The following is a 14,573-nucleotide window of genomic DNA, read 5'->3' on the forward strand; positions in this document are numbered from 1 at the left end:
TGGGACAGGGGGATTTGGTTCCCAAAGAGTGACTGTCTCTCCAAAAGAGGGGCAGTTGGGAACTATGCACATGTTTGCCTAGAACTGACACTGAAGATGCCGATCTCTGGACTGCAGCATAGGAGGAAGTGTGGTTCACTTCCTTTTTCCTTCCAACCAGGGACGTAGCAATAGGGAGTGCAGAGGTTGCAACCCCATCAGGGCCCTTGGGCCAGAGGGGCCCCAAAGGGCCCTCCCTCAACTACAGTAATAGCTCTCTATTGGTCCTGTGCTCATAATAATAACTTCTATAGCTGCTTTGAATAGTAGTTATCATTAACAAGCTGTTCCCCGCCCCCTTCTTGCACCTCTGACACTGTAGTTGCCATTGGCAGGTTTTGGTGTGCCGTATCAATTGTTATGTATAGAGTGCTTGGGGGAGGGGGGCATTGTAAAACGTGCATCGGGGCCCACAGCTACTTAGCTACGCCACAGCTTCCAACTCGTGATTTAAAGATCTGTGTCCAGGGCCGGGCCGAGGCATAGGCTGGAGAGGCTCCAGCCTTAGGGAGCAGTGTAGGAGGGGGCACACAATTCATTCAGCTGTCATTCATGGAAGTGACTACAAGCCAGATAACTAGAGATTAAGGTGTTGGGGGCCCTGGGGTGCCTCTTAGACTAAGAGCAATCAGTGTGTGATGGCTGGGGTGGAGGGATGGAGGGGCGCACTTTGGTGTCTCAGCCTTGGGTGGTGGAGGACCTTGTCCCGGCTCTGTCTGTGTCTTCTGGCCACCTCATATAATTATCCTAGCATTAATATTTACAAACGAATGGGGTTTCACCTTTAGGGTCTTTAAGTGCAATCTGACACAAGGACACGCATTTTATTAGGGCTCTAGCACATTTTACTGCTTGTCAGCCGCTCGTGTTTCTGTGCAGGGTGCTTGCAGCAGTTCATCTGAGCCGGTTAGCTGGACACTACATGAAGAGGGTTTTTGCCATGCGGTCACCACACCGCATATCAACTACTGGCACGCATGTGTTATGAATGCTCCCATTCGGTTGCATTGTTGTGCAACCAAAGCGTGCTTTAACCCAGGAAAACTGTGCATTTGCGTGCCAAATAGCTTTTCATCTGAAAGAGCCCTCACTTTATTTTCATTTTCTGACTCTCTCACCAGATCCTTCAGCTGCTTATCCTTCTGACAAAGTAACTCCCCACCCCAGAAGAAGTGTTCCGAGTTCACCATCTGAATACATTGAGGTCAGTAATTTTACTTGTACTGAACATGTGCATTCTCCCTCTACCAACCCCCCTCTCCAGCTTCCCATCAGCTTGATGATAAAATTCAAGTTCCTCTGCTTTGGTTACAAATCTCTTCATGGATCATGTGTCACCGTATATCTCTGTTGTTGTATACAAACGCATCCCCAACACCCCTGTTCTGTTCTTCTTGTAAGTTACTAATATCTTTCTAACACTTCGTCCCATGCATTGTTAGGACACTTTTCCAGGGTAGTCTCCAGTCAACAGAATTCTCTTTCATGTTCCTCATATTAGTCTTGCCCACATTTAACTTGTTAATCCCTAAACTTGTCAAATCTTACATACACAACCACTACTTAAAGCAGATCCAAACTCTTGCACAGAACACAATGAAAAGTCTTAATTCCACATATAATTGCTGAAGCTATTCACTGCTTTGTGTTCTGTGTTTGTTTAGCCAGACCAAATTGTCTAATTAGCTCTTATCAGCAGCTGTAAATAGACGGCAGGAGCTCTACCTAGGCAGCTCTCCCCATACAGTTAACACTGAGGCTTAAAGAGACACTGAAGCGAGAATAAATCTCGCTTCAGTGCTTATATTCAGCAGGGGCACGCGTGCCCCTGCTAAACCGCCGCTATAGCGCCGCTAAACGGGGGTCCCTTACCTCCTAAATCCCCTCCGTGCAGGGGGATCACTTCCGCATTCAGGCAGGGCTAATGGCTGCAGCCCTGCCTCACGCGCGTCTGTCAGCGCGTATCTCCGCCTCTCCCCCGCCCCTCTCAGTCTTCCTTCAGTGAGAGGGGTGGGGAGAGGCGGCGATGCGCCGCTGATAGACGGTGCTGAGAGGCAGGGCTGCAGCCGTTAGCCCTGCCTGAATGCGGAAGTGATCCCCCTGCACGGAGGGGATTTAGGAGGTAAGGGACCCCCGTTTACCGAAGAGCAGCAAAATCTACGACCAAGTTGGTCGTTGATTTTGCAGGGGGGGGGGGGGGGGGGTTGGGGGTGAAGGGACCCCCGTTCAGCCGCGGGATAGCGGCGTTTTAGCAGGGGCACACATGCCCCTGCTGAATATAAGCACTGAAGCGAGATTTATTCTCGCTTCAGTGTCTCTTTAACCCTTTTAGGCTTTCTGCAAAGTGAAACGAAGGTTTTTTTTTTTTTTTTATAGGATTTCCATAAATTGTAATGAAGATTTTTTTGCATAAAGGTTATCATGCTGTGGCTAGTCTTTTAATGCAGAGACAAAGCTCTGAGTTTAGTTCCACTTTAACAACTAATGCCTATCTCCTCCAGGCACTTACCTCCATAGCCTATGTTTAAGCCTCTCAGACTGTGATCTAAACTGGTACAATGTTTCCATATGGGCAGTGGTTTAGGGCCCTGAGCTCTTTAGGGGAATACAGACATACATTTCCAAACACCGCAATCTAATTTGAGCGTGGGTGTAAATGAAAAAAATAATTGGTTAAGGGAGCATATTCATAGTGTTAGTAGAATATTGGTAAATTTACCAATATTTTTCTACTTAAGTGATATATCGGTAATCACTATCATCTGACTTCACCCTACTCTCACACAAAACCTTCCCCTGGTGGGCAACTTATAGCTCCCCCCCTCCCCCCAGGCAACTAATAAACCCCCTCTGGGAAACGAATACCCCCAAAACTATTAAACCCCCCCTGGACAACTAATAACCCTCTCCCCCCAGTGTCACCTAATCCCTTCAACCACCCACCCCCAAGGCGACAAAATATGGTCTCGCCAGACCTATTCACTCTGCAAACCACGGCTACTACTAGCCGTCGCTTTATGCTACATTTAGCTGCCCTGCTTTAGAGGGAACTTAAAGGAATACTATCGATACCCAAGTGTTCTAAAGTGACAATGTACAAATAATGTCTAAGCAGCTGTGTAAACATTTTACACAGTCTAAGCAGCTGTGTAAACATTTTCCTACTTTTCATGTTAAATATCAGAGGCAAAAGCTGTAATTTATTGAGGGTAGGATTTAGCTATATTGGGACAAATCAATTGCAGAAGGGGTGTCTGCTTCAATGCACAGCCAGAGTTGCATATCAGACTACAGAAAGCAAATATCAAACATATCAAACTCTGAAAGCAAAAACAATATGAAAAGCTGTGACAATTCGTTACATTTCCTCTGCTCTCTTCAGACACTTCAGTCAGAAACAAAGCTCCCAACAGCTGCAGCTCCTGTGTCCTGTCTCTCTCTGTCACACACAGAGCTACATAGAGTTAACTGATCAAGTGTGAGGGGAATTTCCCCTCTCCTCATGGCTCAGTCAGCAACTTTGGCGTCAGTAAACTTTGAATGTATTTTGCTAACCGTAAACAAAGAAGTTGCTACTAAAATGTATACACCAGTACTTAGCAGCACTTCCCAAACAATTCCTGTGTCAATTGAAAAAAATATGTGAATGTGAATCGATAGTATTCCTTTAAGTGGTTTCTAAAGTCTCTGTCAGAGATTGTACAGGTCACAGGGTTACAGTCAGTACAGTATAAAAGTGAAAGGAACCCAACATTTAATTTTGCCCTAGGCCTTAGTTTAGCCAAAATCCCTGGATCCAAACAGGGCAGCATTGTCTCCTCCTTATGCGTTTCTTGCTTCGCATTTGTAATCTGCACCCCTGTGAATCTTATGTACAGTGACAGGTAATATGTTGGCGCTGTTTAAACAAATATTCATTCTCTAATAATTAGCTTTATGACCTTGGAAGAAATATGCTACCAATGTAATGGAGAAGGTGAGAGTTCTTTTTTTTGTTTTAGATTCCCAGCCTATCCAAAACTTTAAGTTTTTCTGCTCACCTTCAGGCTTCTGGCAGCTTTTGGGGATCCCAAAGGAAAATTCAAGAGCTCCTGGCTATTTTCTTCATGTTGACTTCACTTAGTCATACAGGTTATCTAGATATATTCCTATAAAGAGTTCAGAAGAAGGGGCAGAACATAGCTCGGAGGCACAAACAGACTCGGAACGCAATGAATGATTTTTCTGTCCGGGTTTCTGAATGTTATAAGAAGCCTGTGTTTGATCAGACATGCTAGGTCAATCAAAAACTCTTTTCCGTCAAAAATGGATGTATAATTTTGAGTCTTTCAAACTCATTTAAGTATATAAGTTGTCCTTTCTGACCATTAATTATTTGTTTCAGCAGTTTTATTTTTTTAGGTTGCATTTTAGTTCCTGTCACATTTCCACAATCACAGATAGCAGAAAAGTGTCAGGTTAATTTAAGAACACAGAGAGATTCATCTAAAAAAACATAAAGTGGACCCAAACTCTTACACAGCACACAATGAAAAGTCTTTATTCCACATATAGGTGCTGAAGAAATTAACTTCTCTGTGTTCTGTGCTTGCTTAGGCAGATAAGCCTTACCCCAACTGTGTATAAACTGCAGGAGAGCTCTGCCTAAGCAGGTCTCCATATACTGAACACTAAAGCTTAACCATTTCAGTGCCTCCTGCAAAAGTGAAACCTAGTAAAGCCTCTGGGATTTTTTAAGGTTTCCATAAATTTTAATGAAGATTTTTATTTTCCCATAAAGGTTATCATGCTGTGGCTAATCTTTTAGTTCAGAGAGTAAGTTCAGAGTTTAGTTCCACTATATGTATATTTTATTTATTTCATTGACTGTAACAATAGCCAGTGTTAAAATAGCATTTTACCTTCTCTAAAGCTCCCTGGCTGATGGTCTGCGTTGGGATCATGAGAGTGGCATCTCCAGAATGAACTCCGGCATCTTCAACATGCTCAGAAATAGCATTGGCGATCACCTATAAAAAGAATATACAAAAAACTTAAGCTAATATTTATGTTTATGATATAATGCTAGGGAGCGGGTATGATAAGTCCATAGTAAACAACAGAACTTACATATCAGCCCCATACAAGAAATGGCCGGTTTACACAGGTGTTTACGGGATTCGTCATTCAAGAGTAGTCTAATGCAATTAACTGAATAACATTTAAAAACAATGGTATTGGCTTTTCCCATCATTCCTGTAAATACTGCGCTCGGTATCACGAAAATCATCAAAATACAATGCAAGCGCTCATGCTTGCTACACAGCCATAGCAGTTAAGGTACCTGTTTTTTTCACTGACCTGAGGAAGCGGGAAAGCACCCGCAAAACCCATTGTCAATTTTATGTGCTCAAATAAAAGACCTTTTTTTAATAGATTGGTCCATATTCTTCAAGAGAGGCAAGATTACCTCTCTGTTTCTAAGATCAACAGCTTTATTAGCCTATATTTTATGCATTGGTCCACTCCACCCCCATTTTCCTCCCTCCCATAAAAGGTTATGTGGGAGGAGGGAAAATTCCCTTCACCTTGAGCCATAAACAACCTGTATAGCTTTTAACATTGAGGTGGTTCCTTGCAAATAGAGGGTGCAAAAATACCCTCTCCCTTTCTTCCAATGTTGAGCCACAAAAATGTCTTATACACTCACCTAAAGGATTATTAGGAACACCTGTTCAATTTCTCATTAATGCAGTTATCTAATCAACCAATCACATGGCAGTTGCTTCAATGCATTTAGGGGTGTGGCCCTGGTCAAGACAATCTCATGAACTCCAAACTGAATGTCAGAATGGGAAAGATAGGCGATTTAAGCAATTCTGAGCGTGGCATGGTTGTTGGTGCCATATGGGCCGGTCTGAGCATTTCACAATCTGCTCAGTTACTGGGATTTTCACGCACAACTATTTCTAGGGTTTACAAAGAATGGTGTGAATAGGGAAAAACATCCAGTATGCAACAGTCCTGTGGGCGAAAATGCCTTGTCGATGCTAGAGGTCAGAGGAGAATGGGCCAACTGATTCAAGGTGATAGAAGAGCAACGTTGACTGAACTAACCACTTGTTACAACACGCACAACCTTGAGGGGGATGGGCTACAACAGCAGAAGACCCCACCGGGTACCACTCATCTCCACTACAAATAGGAAAAAGAGGCTACAATGTGCATGAGCTCACCGAAATTGGACAGTTGAAGACTGGAAAAATGTTGCCTGGTTGTAATGATCCGCTCAGCTGGCTGCACAGGCAGACAGCTGTTTGACCATTCCTTGTGTCTGAGAGATGCAGGTCTCTGGAAAAGAGATCTGGCTTCATCTTGCAACTTTCAGAGTTGCTTTGCTGAGGGATTTACATACATGCACATTGCTCAGCTGTCTCGTTTGAGGGCTGGCAGTATAAAAGCCTGCTGCTGACCAGAAGGCTTCGCTGGTCATAACGGTTTGTAAACACACTCCTGGAGTGTCAGCCTTTTCTGTTGGATTGTTAGCTAACTTAGAGTAATTCTGGGGGCTGTATTAGACACCCCTCTATTTCAGTCAGGTTGTATGTTTGTATTGCCTGTTCTGTCTGTCTGTTGGGTGCTAACCAGAGCAGCGGTTGCTACTGGTAGCTCCTTCTGTTTCTATACTTGGATCGCACTTGCTCTGGCAGAAAGAGCAGTGGATCCTGCTAGCTCTGTTGCTTTACTTGGGTCGCACTTGCTCTGGCAGAAAGAGTAGTGGACCCTGCTAGGTCTGTTGCTTTACTTGGATCACACTCGCTCTGGCGGAAAGAGCAGTGGATCCTGCTAACTCTGTTTCCCTATTTAGATCACACTCGCTCTGGCGGAAGAGCGGTGGATCATATCTCTCACTTATTCCTGTTTTCGTTTATCTGTCTTGTCTGATACGAACGCTTGCTGGAGGCTCGGTGACGTAAACGTTAAGCAAGCGCTCGCGTTCTCTGTTTCATGTTTGGGTGGCGGGGGTTAGTTAGGCGTGCTTGTCTCTGTTGTGCTTAACATGCGGAGATCGCGCTGTAAACGCGTTCGCTGTTGCGAATGAGTGCGGTGTTCGTGTTTAGTTAGCGTTTGTTATTTTCCTTATCTTCTCATTGTATGATTTGCTGTGCCTTTGCTACTCTCGTGCCCTGTCTTGCTTTAGCCTTGTGTCACCTCTGGCAATCGCCTCTCTTGCGATTGCGTTCCTACTTCGTATCTGCTGTTGTGTGTGCACCGTCGCGGGTTGGCGACTAGATTGGTGCACACACATACATTCTGTCCCTGTGCTCATTCTCATTCGCAATCGCTTCCCTTGCGATTGCGTTCTCACTTGGTCTTCTCTGTTGTGTGTCCACCGTCGCAGGTTGGCGACTAGATTGGTGGACATACATACAATCCTCATCTGTGCTTATTCAGTCTTGTGTCGCTGTTAGCAATTGCCATCCCTTGCGATTGCCTTCTCACCTGATCTTCATGGTGGTGTGTTCATCGTCGCTGGGTGGCGACTAGATTGGTGGACACACATACACTCTGTCGCTTTACTCTCTCTTTAAGGGCTATCTTGCCCTGCGTTCTTCCCTTCGTACAATTCCTGTCTGGCGTCTGTGGCAGGGCAGAGGATCTGTTCATCTGCACTCCACAGCTCCATCTGCCAAAAGGAATTTCCCTCTGCAGGTGCGTTGCACCTTTTTCTGGGTTCTCTCAAATTATACGCTTGTGGAGGATTTCCGCAGTGTCAGCGCGCGTCCTGTGAGCTGGCCGCGGAGAGAATTCCACAATCGTTACACTGGTCTGATGAGTCTCAATAGAGTCAGAATTTGTCGTAAACAGAATGAGAACATGGATCCATCATGCCTTGTTACCACTGTGCAGGCTGGTGGTGGTGTACTGGTGTGGGGGATGTTTTCTTGGCACACTTTAGGCCCCTTAGTGCCAATTTGGCATTGTTTAAATGCCACGGGCTACCTGAGCATTGTTTCTGACCATGTCCATCCCTTCATGACCACCATGTACCCATCCTCTGATGGCTACTTCCAGCAGGATAATGCACCATGCCACAAAGCTCGAATCATTTCAAATTGGTTTCTTGAACATGACAATAAGTGCACTGTACTAAAATGGCCCCCACAGTCACCAGATCTCAACCCAATAGAGCATCTTTGGGATGTGATGGAACGGGAGCTTCGTGCCCTGGATGTGCATCCCACAAATCTCCATCACCTGAAAGACGCTATCCTATCAATATTCGTCAACATTTCTAAAGAATGCTTTCAGCACCTTGTTGAATCAATGCCATGTAGAATTAAGGCAGTTCTGAAGGCGAAAGGGGGTCAAACACTGTATTAGTATGGTGTTCCTAATAACCCTTTAGGTGAGTGTAAGCAAGCCCGTATATTTTTCCACCTCTAGGCCAAATGTCTCCCTTCCCTGTGTAGCAGCCCCCTCTTCCATTTGTAACCTTCTGTACTGCAGCCCCTCTCATTCCCCTATAATTCCCTCGGGCAGCAGCTCCCCTCTCCCATGTGGTGTTCCCCATTTGCTGCCTCCCTATTCAACTTGAAGCTTCCTCTTCCATATTTATAACCCCTCTTCCATGTTCAATCGCTCCTTCAGGCAGCAGCTAACTAAGACCCAGGCCTTTGTTGCCTTTCCAGAAATCCAGCCTAGCTTGTGAGGGTCTTATATACTATGGTACAGCACATAACACGTAGTCATAACACACTAATGCTTATGTAAATAATATACTGTAATGAATTAGGCGTGCAGTACGCTGGTTGCAGTACTGGGCTGCAGTGTTTCTAAATTAGCCCCATTGTATTTTATAAACTGCTATAAAGTCAAATACATACACGTCCTTCCTTGGCTACTGCGTCCATTTCCACCTCTCGGGCACCTTCTATGAACTTGGTTATCACCACAGGATGTTCCTATCAAAGTAATGAAAAAGCCAATTGAAACCACAATTTGACTGACAAAAGAGACAGAGCTTGATTACAGCACCTAACACTTCTGCTACATTCTCTATTTTTGAGGCCCAGATGGCTGTAAATAAGCCACAAGGAACTTATTGAAGGTGCCGCCATATGGGAAAAATGACATCCTCTGATAAAGACCTTGCCACAGTTGAACTTCTAACTGAATCAGTAAGTTTGCCTCAGTATTACTTCTTCATAGATCCAGCCTGTCTTCCTTGTAATAGCTGATCATTCTTCCTCACTACCTTGAAAGCGTTAAAAGACAGCAACAAAAGCTTTCATCTGCTGAGGAGAAACCCCACAGGACGTACATAAATCCCCCACCTAGGCCTAAAAGAGACACTAATATGAAAACAAGGAACATTACCCTGAGAGCTGGCATAGTGTGAACATTCTGCTGCCAGTTGATCATGAATTATGTATGATAACAATTTTAGCAGCAGAAATGTCAATACAAAACATTTACATAGAAAACACATTGTCGGCATTTCACTGTAGTAGTTCAAGGTGGAATTTATGTAGGAATTATGCTGCAGGGACAAGATAGATAATACACATATTACTTCCACTTAGCTAGTGCAAATAACAGATGTGAAATTAGGTTTGACCCTCATACATTTATTTGCTCATTTGTGCAGATAAAGGTAAGAGATAAAGATTAATAGATTTACTTTGCCATTGTATTAGATGGGAAGGAGTAGATTTATTCCTGATACTTTTTCATCAGTTTGAGTGTCCTGCATATAAGTGTCTGAAAGTAGCGATGCTTTTGCTGCCCACAGTTGCAAAAAATAATCTAATATTTTCCCATTTTTAGAGAAAGTTTGAAAAATTTAAAGCGGTAACCTGTTGGATGCTGTCAGTAGCAGTTCTTAGGGACAAACCAGGTAGTTTGGGCGGCGGAGGCGGCATGTTAATTTGGGCGCTGCCATAGGCTCCCATGTTAAAAGCCATGATTAGCGGCTATAAGTTGGAATGTGGGTGCCAGTGTTGCCCGCTATGCAGACTGCGACTACAAACAGCAGGTGAATATTAAGTGATGAATCGGCGCTAAATCAGCAGCTGAGGGGGGCAGTTAGGGTTATGCATCAATTAGGGGGTCAGTTAGGGATAGGCATTTTGCGGTGCGTGATCTATTAGGATTAGGAATCGGTTGGGGGGTCGGTTAGGGTTGGTGATCGGTAGAAGGAGGACTCATGTGAGAACAGTATTAGGTAAATATCTGTAAAAATTACATTTTTTTACTATTGAAATGACGTAGTGGAATATTGGTGATTTTTTTTTCAAGATATTCCACTAGCGGCTTTCTCTGGGGGCCCAATTTACCAAGGCACCCTTTTTTTGAAAGGTACACTTTAGAGAAGCCTATAAACACCGGGTACCGATAAGGATTATGGCACATAGAGAAAAATGTTATAGGACCCCTTTTTCCTCCCCCTCTTAGCTAATCCCCTGCGGTTCAGTCTGGCAGGGGACATTAAACAAGGCCAAATGGTGAGGACAGCACCTGAACTGGAGGATGAACCTCTGTATTGGAGGAAGGAAGGGTGAGAAGGTGGGGGACTCCACACAGCTCCCCCCCCCCACACACACACACACATGGAGCCATATCTGAGTGTGTCCATGGCCGTGCTCGAATGTAACATGTTACTTTTTTGTTGCCAAATAACACCACCTTGTGTCAAATAATGACAAGCATGGTATAGCAATCTCTACCATTCAACTTCATGAAATTGCAGTTCAAAGGTGATTGTGACTGCCAGTGGGACACTGAACTGCTCAGCAAGCACGCAATCCAGCCCCTCGGGGACCTTACATGCTGATAATACGTGTAGGAATATCATAATCAAACCTACGGACCAACTATATGTGCTTTGCAGGAAATTGCAAAGTGCCTGCGATTTCTCAAATCAGAGAAGTGCCTTGTTCTCACCATGATTCCAGGAGGAATCAGGACTTGATTCTGCAGCCACTGATGCGATTGCCCCAGGATCTCTCCCAAAATGCTGCATGCAGTGATTTGCAATCGCAAACCTGCAAGTGGAACCACCCCCATAGGATTACACTGTTGTTGCAGAATCTCTCTCAGTGGGTCCCAGGCCTAATACAGGTTTTATCCCTGCAGTAAAAATATTAGAGAATGTCTGTGCATTAAAGGGGCACTACAGCAAAAAACTGTAAAATGTAAAATATGTGCAAACATATACAAATAAGAAGTACATTTTTTCCAGAGTAAAATGAGCCATAAATTACTTTTTTCCTATGTTGCTGTCACTTACAGTAGGTTGTAGAAATCTGACAGTAGTGACAGGTTTTGGACTAGTCCATCTCTTTATAGGGGATTCTCAGGGATATATTTATTTTCAAAAGCACTTAGTGAATGACAGTTGCTCTGTCCAACTGCCAAAAAACTGTAGGGAGCAGGGAAGCTGTCCAGCATTATTGTTTAAAACCTTTTTAGGGAATATCTTTATAAAGAATAAAAGCCTTGCTGAGAATCCCCTATGAAGATATGCACTAGTCCAAAACCTGTCACTTATATCAGATTTCTACTGCCTACTGTAAGTGACAGCAACATAGGAGAAAGGTAATGTATGGCTCATTTTACTCTGGAAGAAACTTACTTCTTATTTGTATATGTTTGCACATATTTTACATTTTACAGTTTTTCGCTTTAGTGCCCCTTTAAGGTATAGCAGTAAACTAACACCAGAATGGTGCTTTATAGGCTGGCATTCCATTCTCCAGATAAGTCCCATTGAGCAGTATTACATGCAGCCTTTGTGCACAGAGCATTCGAGTCTATAAGCTTGTCCTATCCAGTAGCTACTACTGTTCTCTAAGGAGACTTATTCAATAAAGGAGAGCCAAAAGCAATGACAATGCATAAGAAACTCTTTACACGACTTTACATGACTGAATGAGCAAGATAATGTTGTCTGTCTTTGTAGGTTATACTCCAGAGCTGCTAAAGCGACATAATCCTTTTCTCAAATGATGTTGTGACGGCTCATCCTCTTTACCTGTGACACACGCGTGGCTTCCGCTAAGAAAGTCTTCAGTTCTTCCTCTCCATACACGACATTCATTGCTGAACCACTGTAAGTACAAGGGGGGAAAATGACTTGTAATTAACAATGCTATGATCTGATACTGGTTGTTAAATCAAACTCCAACCTCAGGAGTTGTCAAGCAGTAATATAGCAGCTAGCAATATGTAATATGTTAAATAAATGCAATACATAATCTCCAATGAAAATAACCGTCGCCTTAAAAAACGCATTTATATGGCCTCTATTTATTTGGTACATAAAAACGTATTAAAAAAAAAATGTGAAAGAAAGCAATGAAATGTTTTAATGCAAACCTGTGAGGAAGAAAAGGTTAAAATTTAAATACTTACCTCAGTTGTGGAAAGTCTTTGGATGGTCCAGGGGCTTCCCGAATCCTCATTGAGACTATTAGCCAAGGACTCTTTTCTTCTGAGCATGAGCTTCAGTATGAGCTTCTCCATACTGGGCATGCGAGACTAAACTCTGTGGATGCCCAGTAGAAGGAAGCATTTGTGTATGGGGAAAAAAAGATTCATTCTACTAGACTTTACACGAAGCTTACTCATGACTGCCATGCGTAGCATATTTAATCAGCCCTCATTGATTATTTTTGGAGGCACAAGCACTGGAATGGGGGAGTGTAGGAGATTTGGAGAAGCTTCTGGACTGTCCACAGGCTTCCCACTACTGAGGTATCTATTATTTAATCCAATTTTCATTTCAGGTACGTTTTAAAGCAAACCTCTGTTTAATGATGTGCTTTTTAAACTGAAGGCATGAAAAAATATGATGGGGTATAAGAATTTACCTGCTACCTGTAGTCCATATATCCTCCTATACCAGTTGGTGGTCTCTCATGGGGGATCATGAGTACGGAGAGCCTTACCTTCCTCAGTATATGTGAGAATCAGGGGTGGGCCTACCATGAAGCCATCTGAATCACGTGATTCAAGCGGTAAAATCAAGGGGGCAGGATTTGGACAAACACCTAGAATCTTCCTTCTCTCTGCTCTCCCACCCGCTTTCCTGACGCAAACACTACCATCCTCATCCATGCATACCTGAATCCCCACCCTCATTTGACTGGTAGCACCCTTCCCTATGGCATCATAAGCAGGTGAGGTGTCAATATATGCCCCTTATCAAGGCATGCTATGGTAAAACCCCATCACTGGCGAGAGATCATCATGGCCAGTCATACTGGAAGCTTTGGCACACAACTAATCAGGCGGGGTTGCTGGCATCAGTCCAGCCAATCAAAGGACCACTGCACCATCATTGGGCCAATCACTGCACTCAATCAGTAGCAGTCACATTTTATAGGTTACTGCTACTGATTGAGTGCAATGATTGTCCCATTGACGCTGCTATGATCCCAACCGTGAGACCATCGGCACCAGTTAGCAAAAGAAGCAGTGGACAGCTGTGATTGGCCAGTCTGGTTCTCTCCCCAGTGATGGGGTTTATAAGGGTATATATGATATGAGGTATATGTGATGAGTGTATATATACACACACGTTTGCTTCAGGCAGCAGAAAGTCTATAACCGGTCTTGGTGAGAATGACTATTGGTTCTGAAGCATTTTTCCTATTAGCCATTGGCCTGTTGGCTGATTTGCAAATTGTAAATGGAAAAATAATATTCAATAGTCTTACATTGCCAAAAAATTCTGCAGCACCAATTTAAGTCTATGGCATTTTATAAAAAAAAAATTGACACTTCCCCTATAATGGCCCACAATAGGCCCTGTTAAAAGAGGGGCATGATTACAACAACAGAAACATACTGCATTGGTTATTTATAGATTACCTGAGAACATAAGAGGGGCGGAGCAAGCATGGGTAGCCAACTGTCTTTGTAAACTGCAGGGCATCATCCTGTAGAAAGGACAAGAGACCATTGACTGAGGATGAGGCAAACATAGCTCAGTATTACAGCGGTATAAAACCCTGAAATAATATTCAATAAAAACCTGTTTTCCTACTTTTTATATGCCATACGGTTATCATATTTGCATTTGTGCATACGTATTATTATTAATTTAGAAATTACAAGTTCCCAAAAGTACAGTTTTTTTCTTTGAGAGCTGCCTTTGCATTGTATTCACAACGTGTATTGAAGGCAGAAATGCTTTGAGCGTCTGTCTGTGTCCAAGAGCTTCTGCACAGTCAGAGAATGTGTCACAGACTCACATTCCTCACTTGATACAATTAAGTAAACACAAGAAAACATTGGCCTCAATTCACTAAGATCATGCTGGAGATAATAAGGCAAGAGAAAACTTACCTCCACACAGTGAGAGAGTTATCTTATCTCTTCATTCCTTAAGTTACCTCCTCTGTAGTTATTTTCACACACAGTTAATAAACAGCCTGTCTTTAACTGTGGAGTAATTTTAAGGATTGAAGAGTTAACTTTAAGGCAGAAGAGTTAACTTTAGGTTTGCCTGGAGGTAAAATGTTTCCTGAATACTACATGCCTTATCA

The 14,573-nt window shown here is 43.3% G+C and overlaps 1 protein-coding gene across 1 annotated transcript in view; it reads right to left on the reverse strand.

The window, feature by feature from the left end:
- CPS1 (carbamoyl-phosphate synthase 1) overlaps nucleotides 1-14,573 on the reverse strand; it is a 204,067-nt gene that overhangs the window by 43,831 nt on the left and 145,663 nt on the right. Inside the window, exons 27-30 of the mRNA XM_068245395.1 lie at nucleotides 13,897-13,964; nucleotides 12,056-12,131; nucleotides 8,907-8,984; nucleotides 4,941-5,048 (exon numbers count right to left, since the gene is read on the reverse strand). Coding sequence (XP_068101496.1) covers nucleotides 4,941-5,048; nucleotides 8,907-8,984; nucleotides 12,056-12,131; nucleotides 13,897-13,964 — 330 coding nt within the window. The remainder of the gene's footprint in view (nucleotides 1-4,940; nucleotides 5,049-8,906; nucleotides 8,985-12,055; nucleotides 12,132-13,896; nucleotides 13,965-14,573) is intronic.

The sequence above is a fragment of the Hyperolius riggenbachi genome, chromosome 7 (assembly GCF_040937935.1).
Source record: "Hyperolius riggenbachi isolate aHypRig1 chromosome 7, aHypRig1.pri, whole genome shotgun sequence".
Lineage (NCBI taxonomy): Eukaryota > Metazoa > Chordata > Amphibia > Anura > Hyperoliidae > Hyperolius > Hyperolius riggenbachi.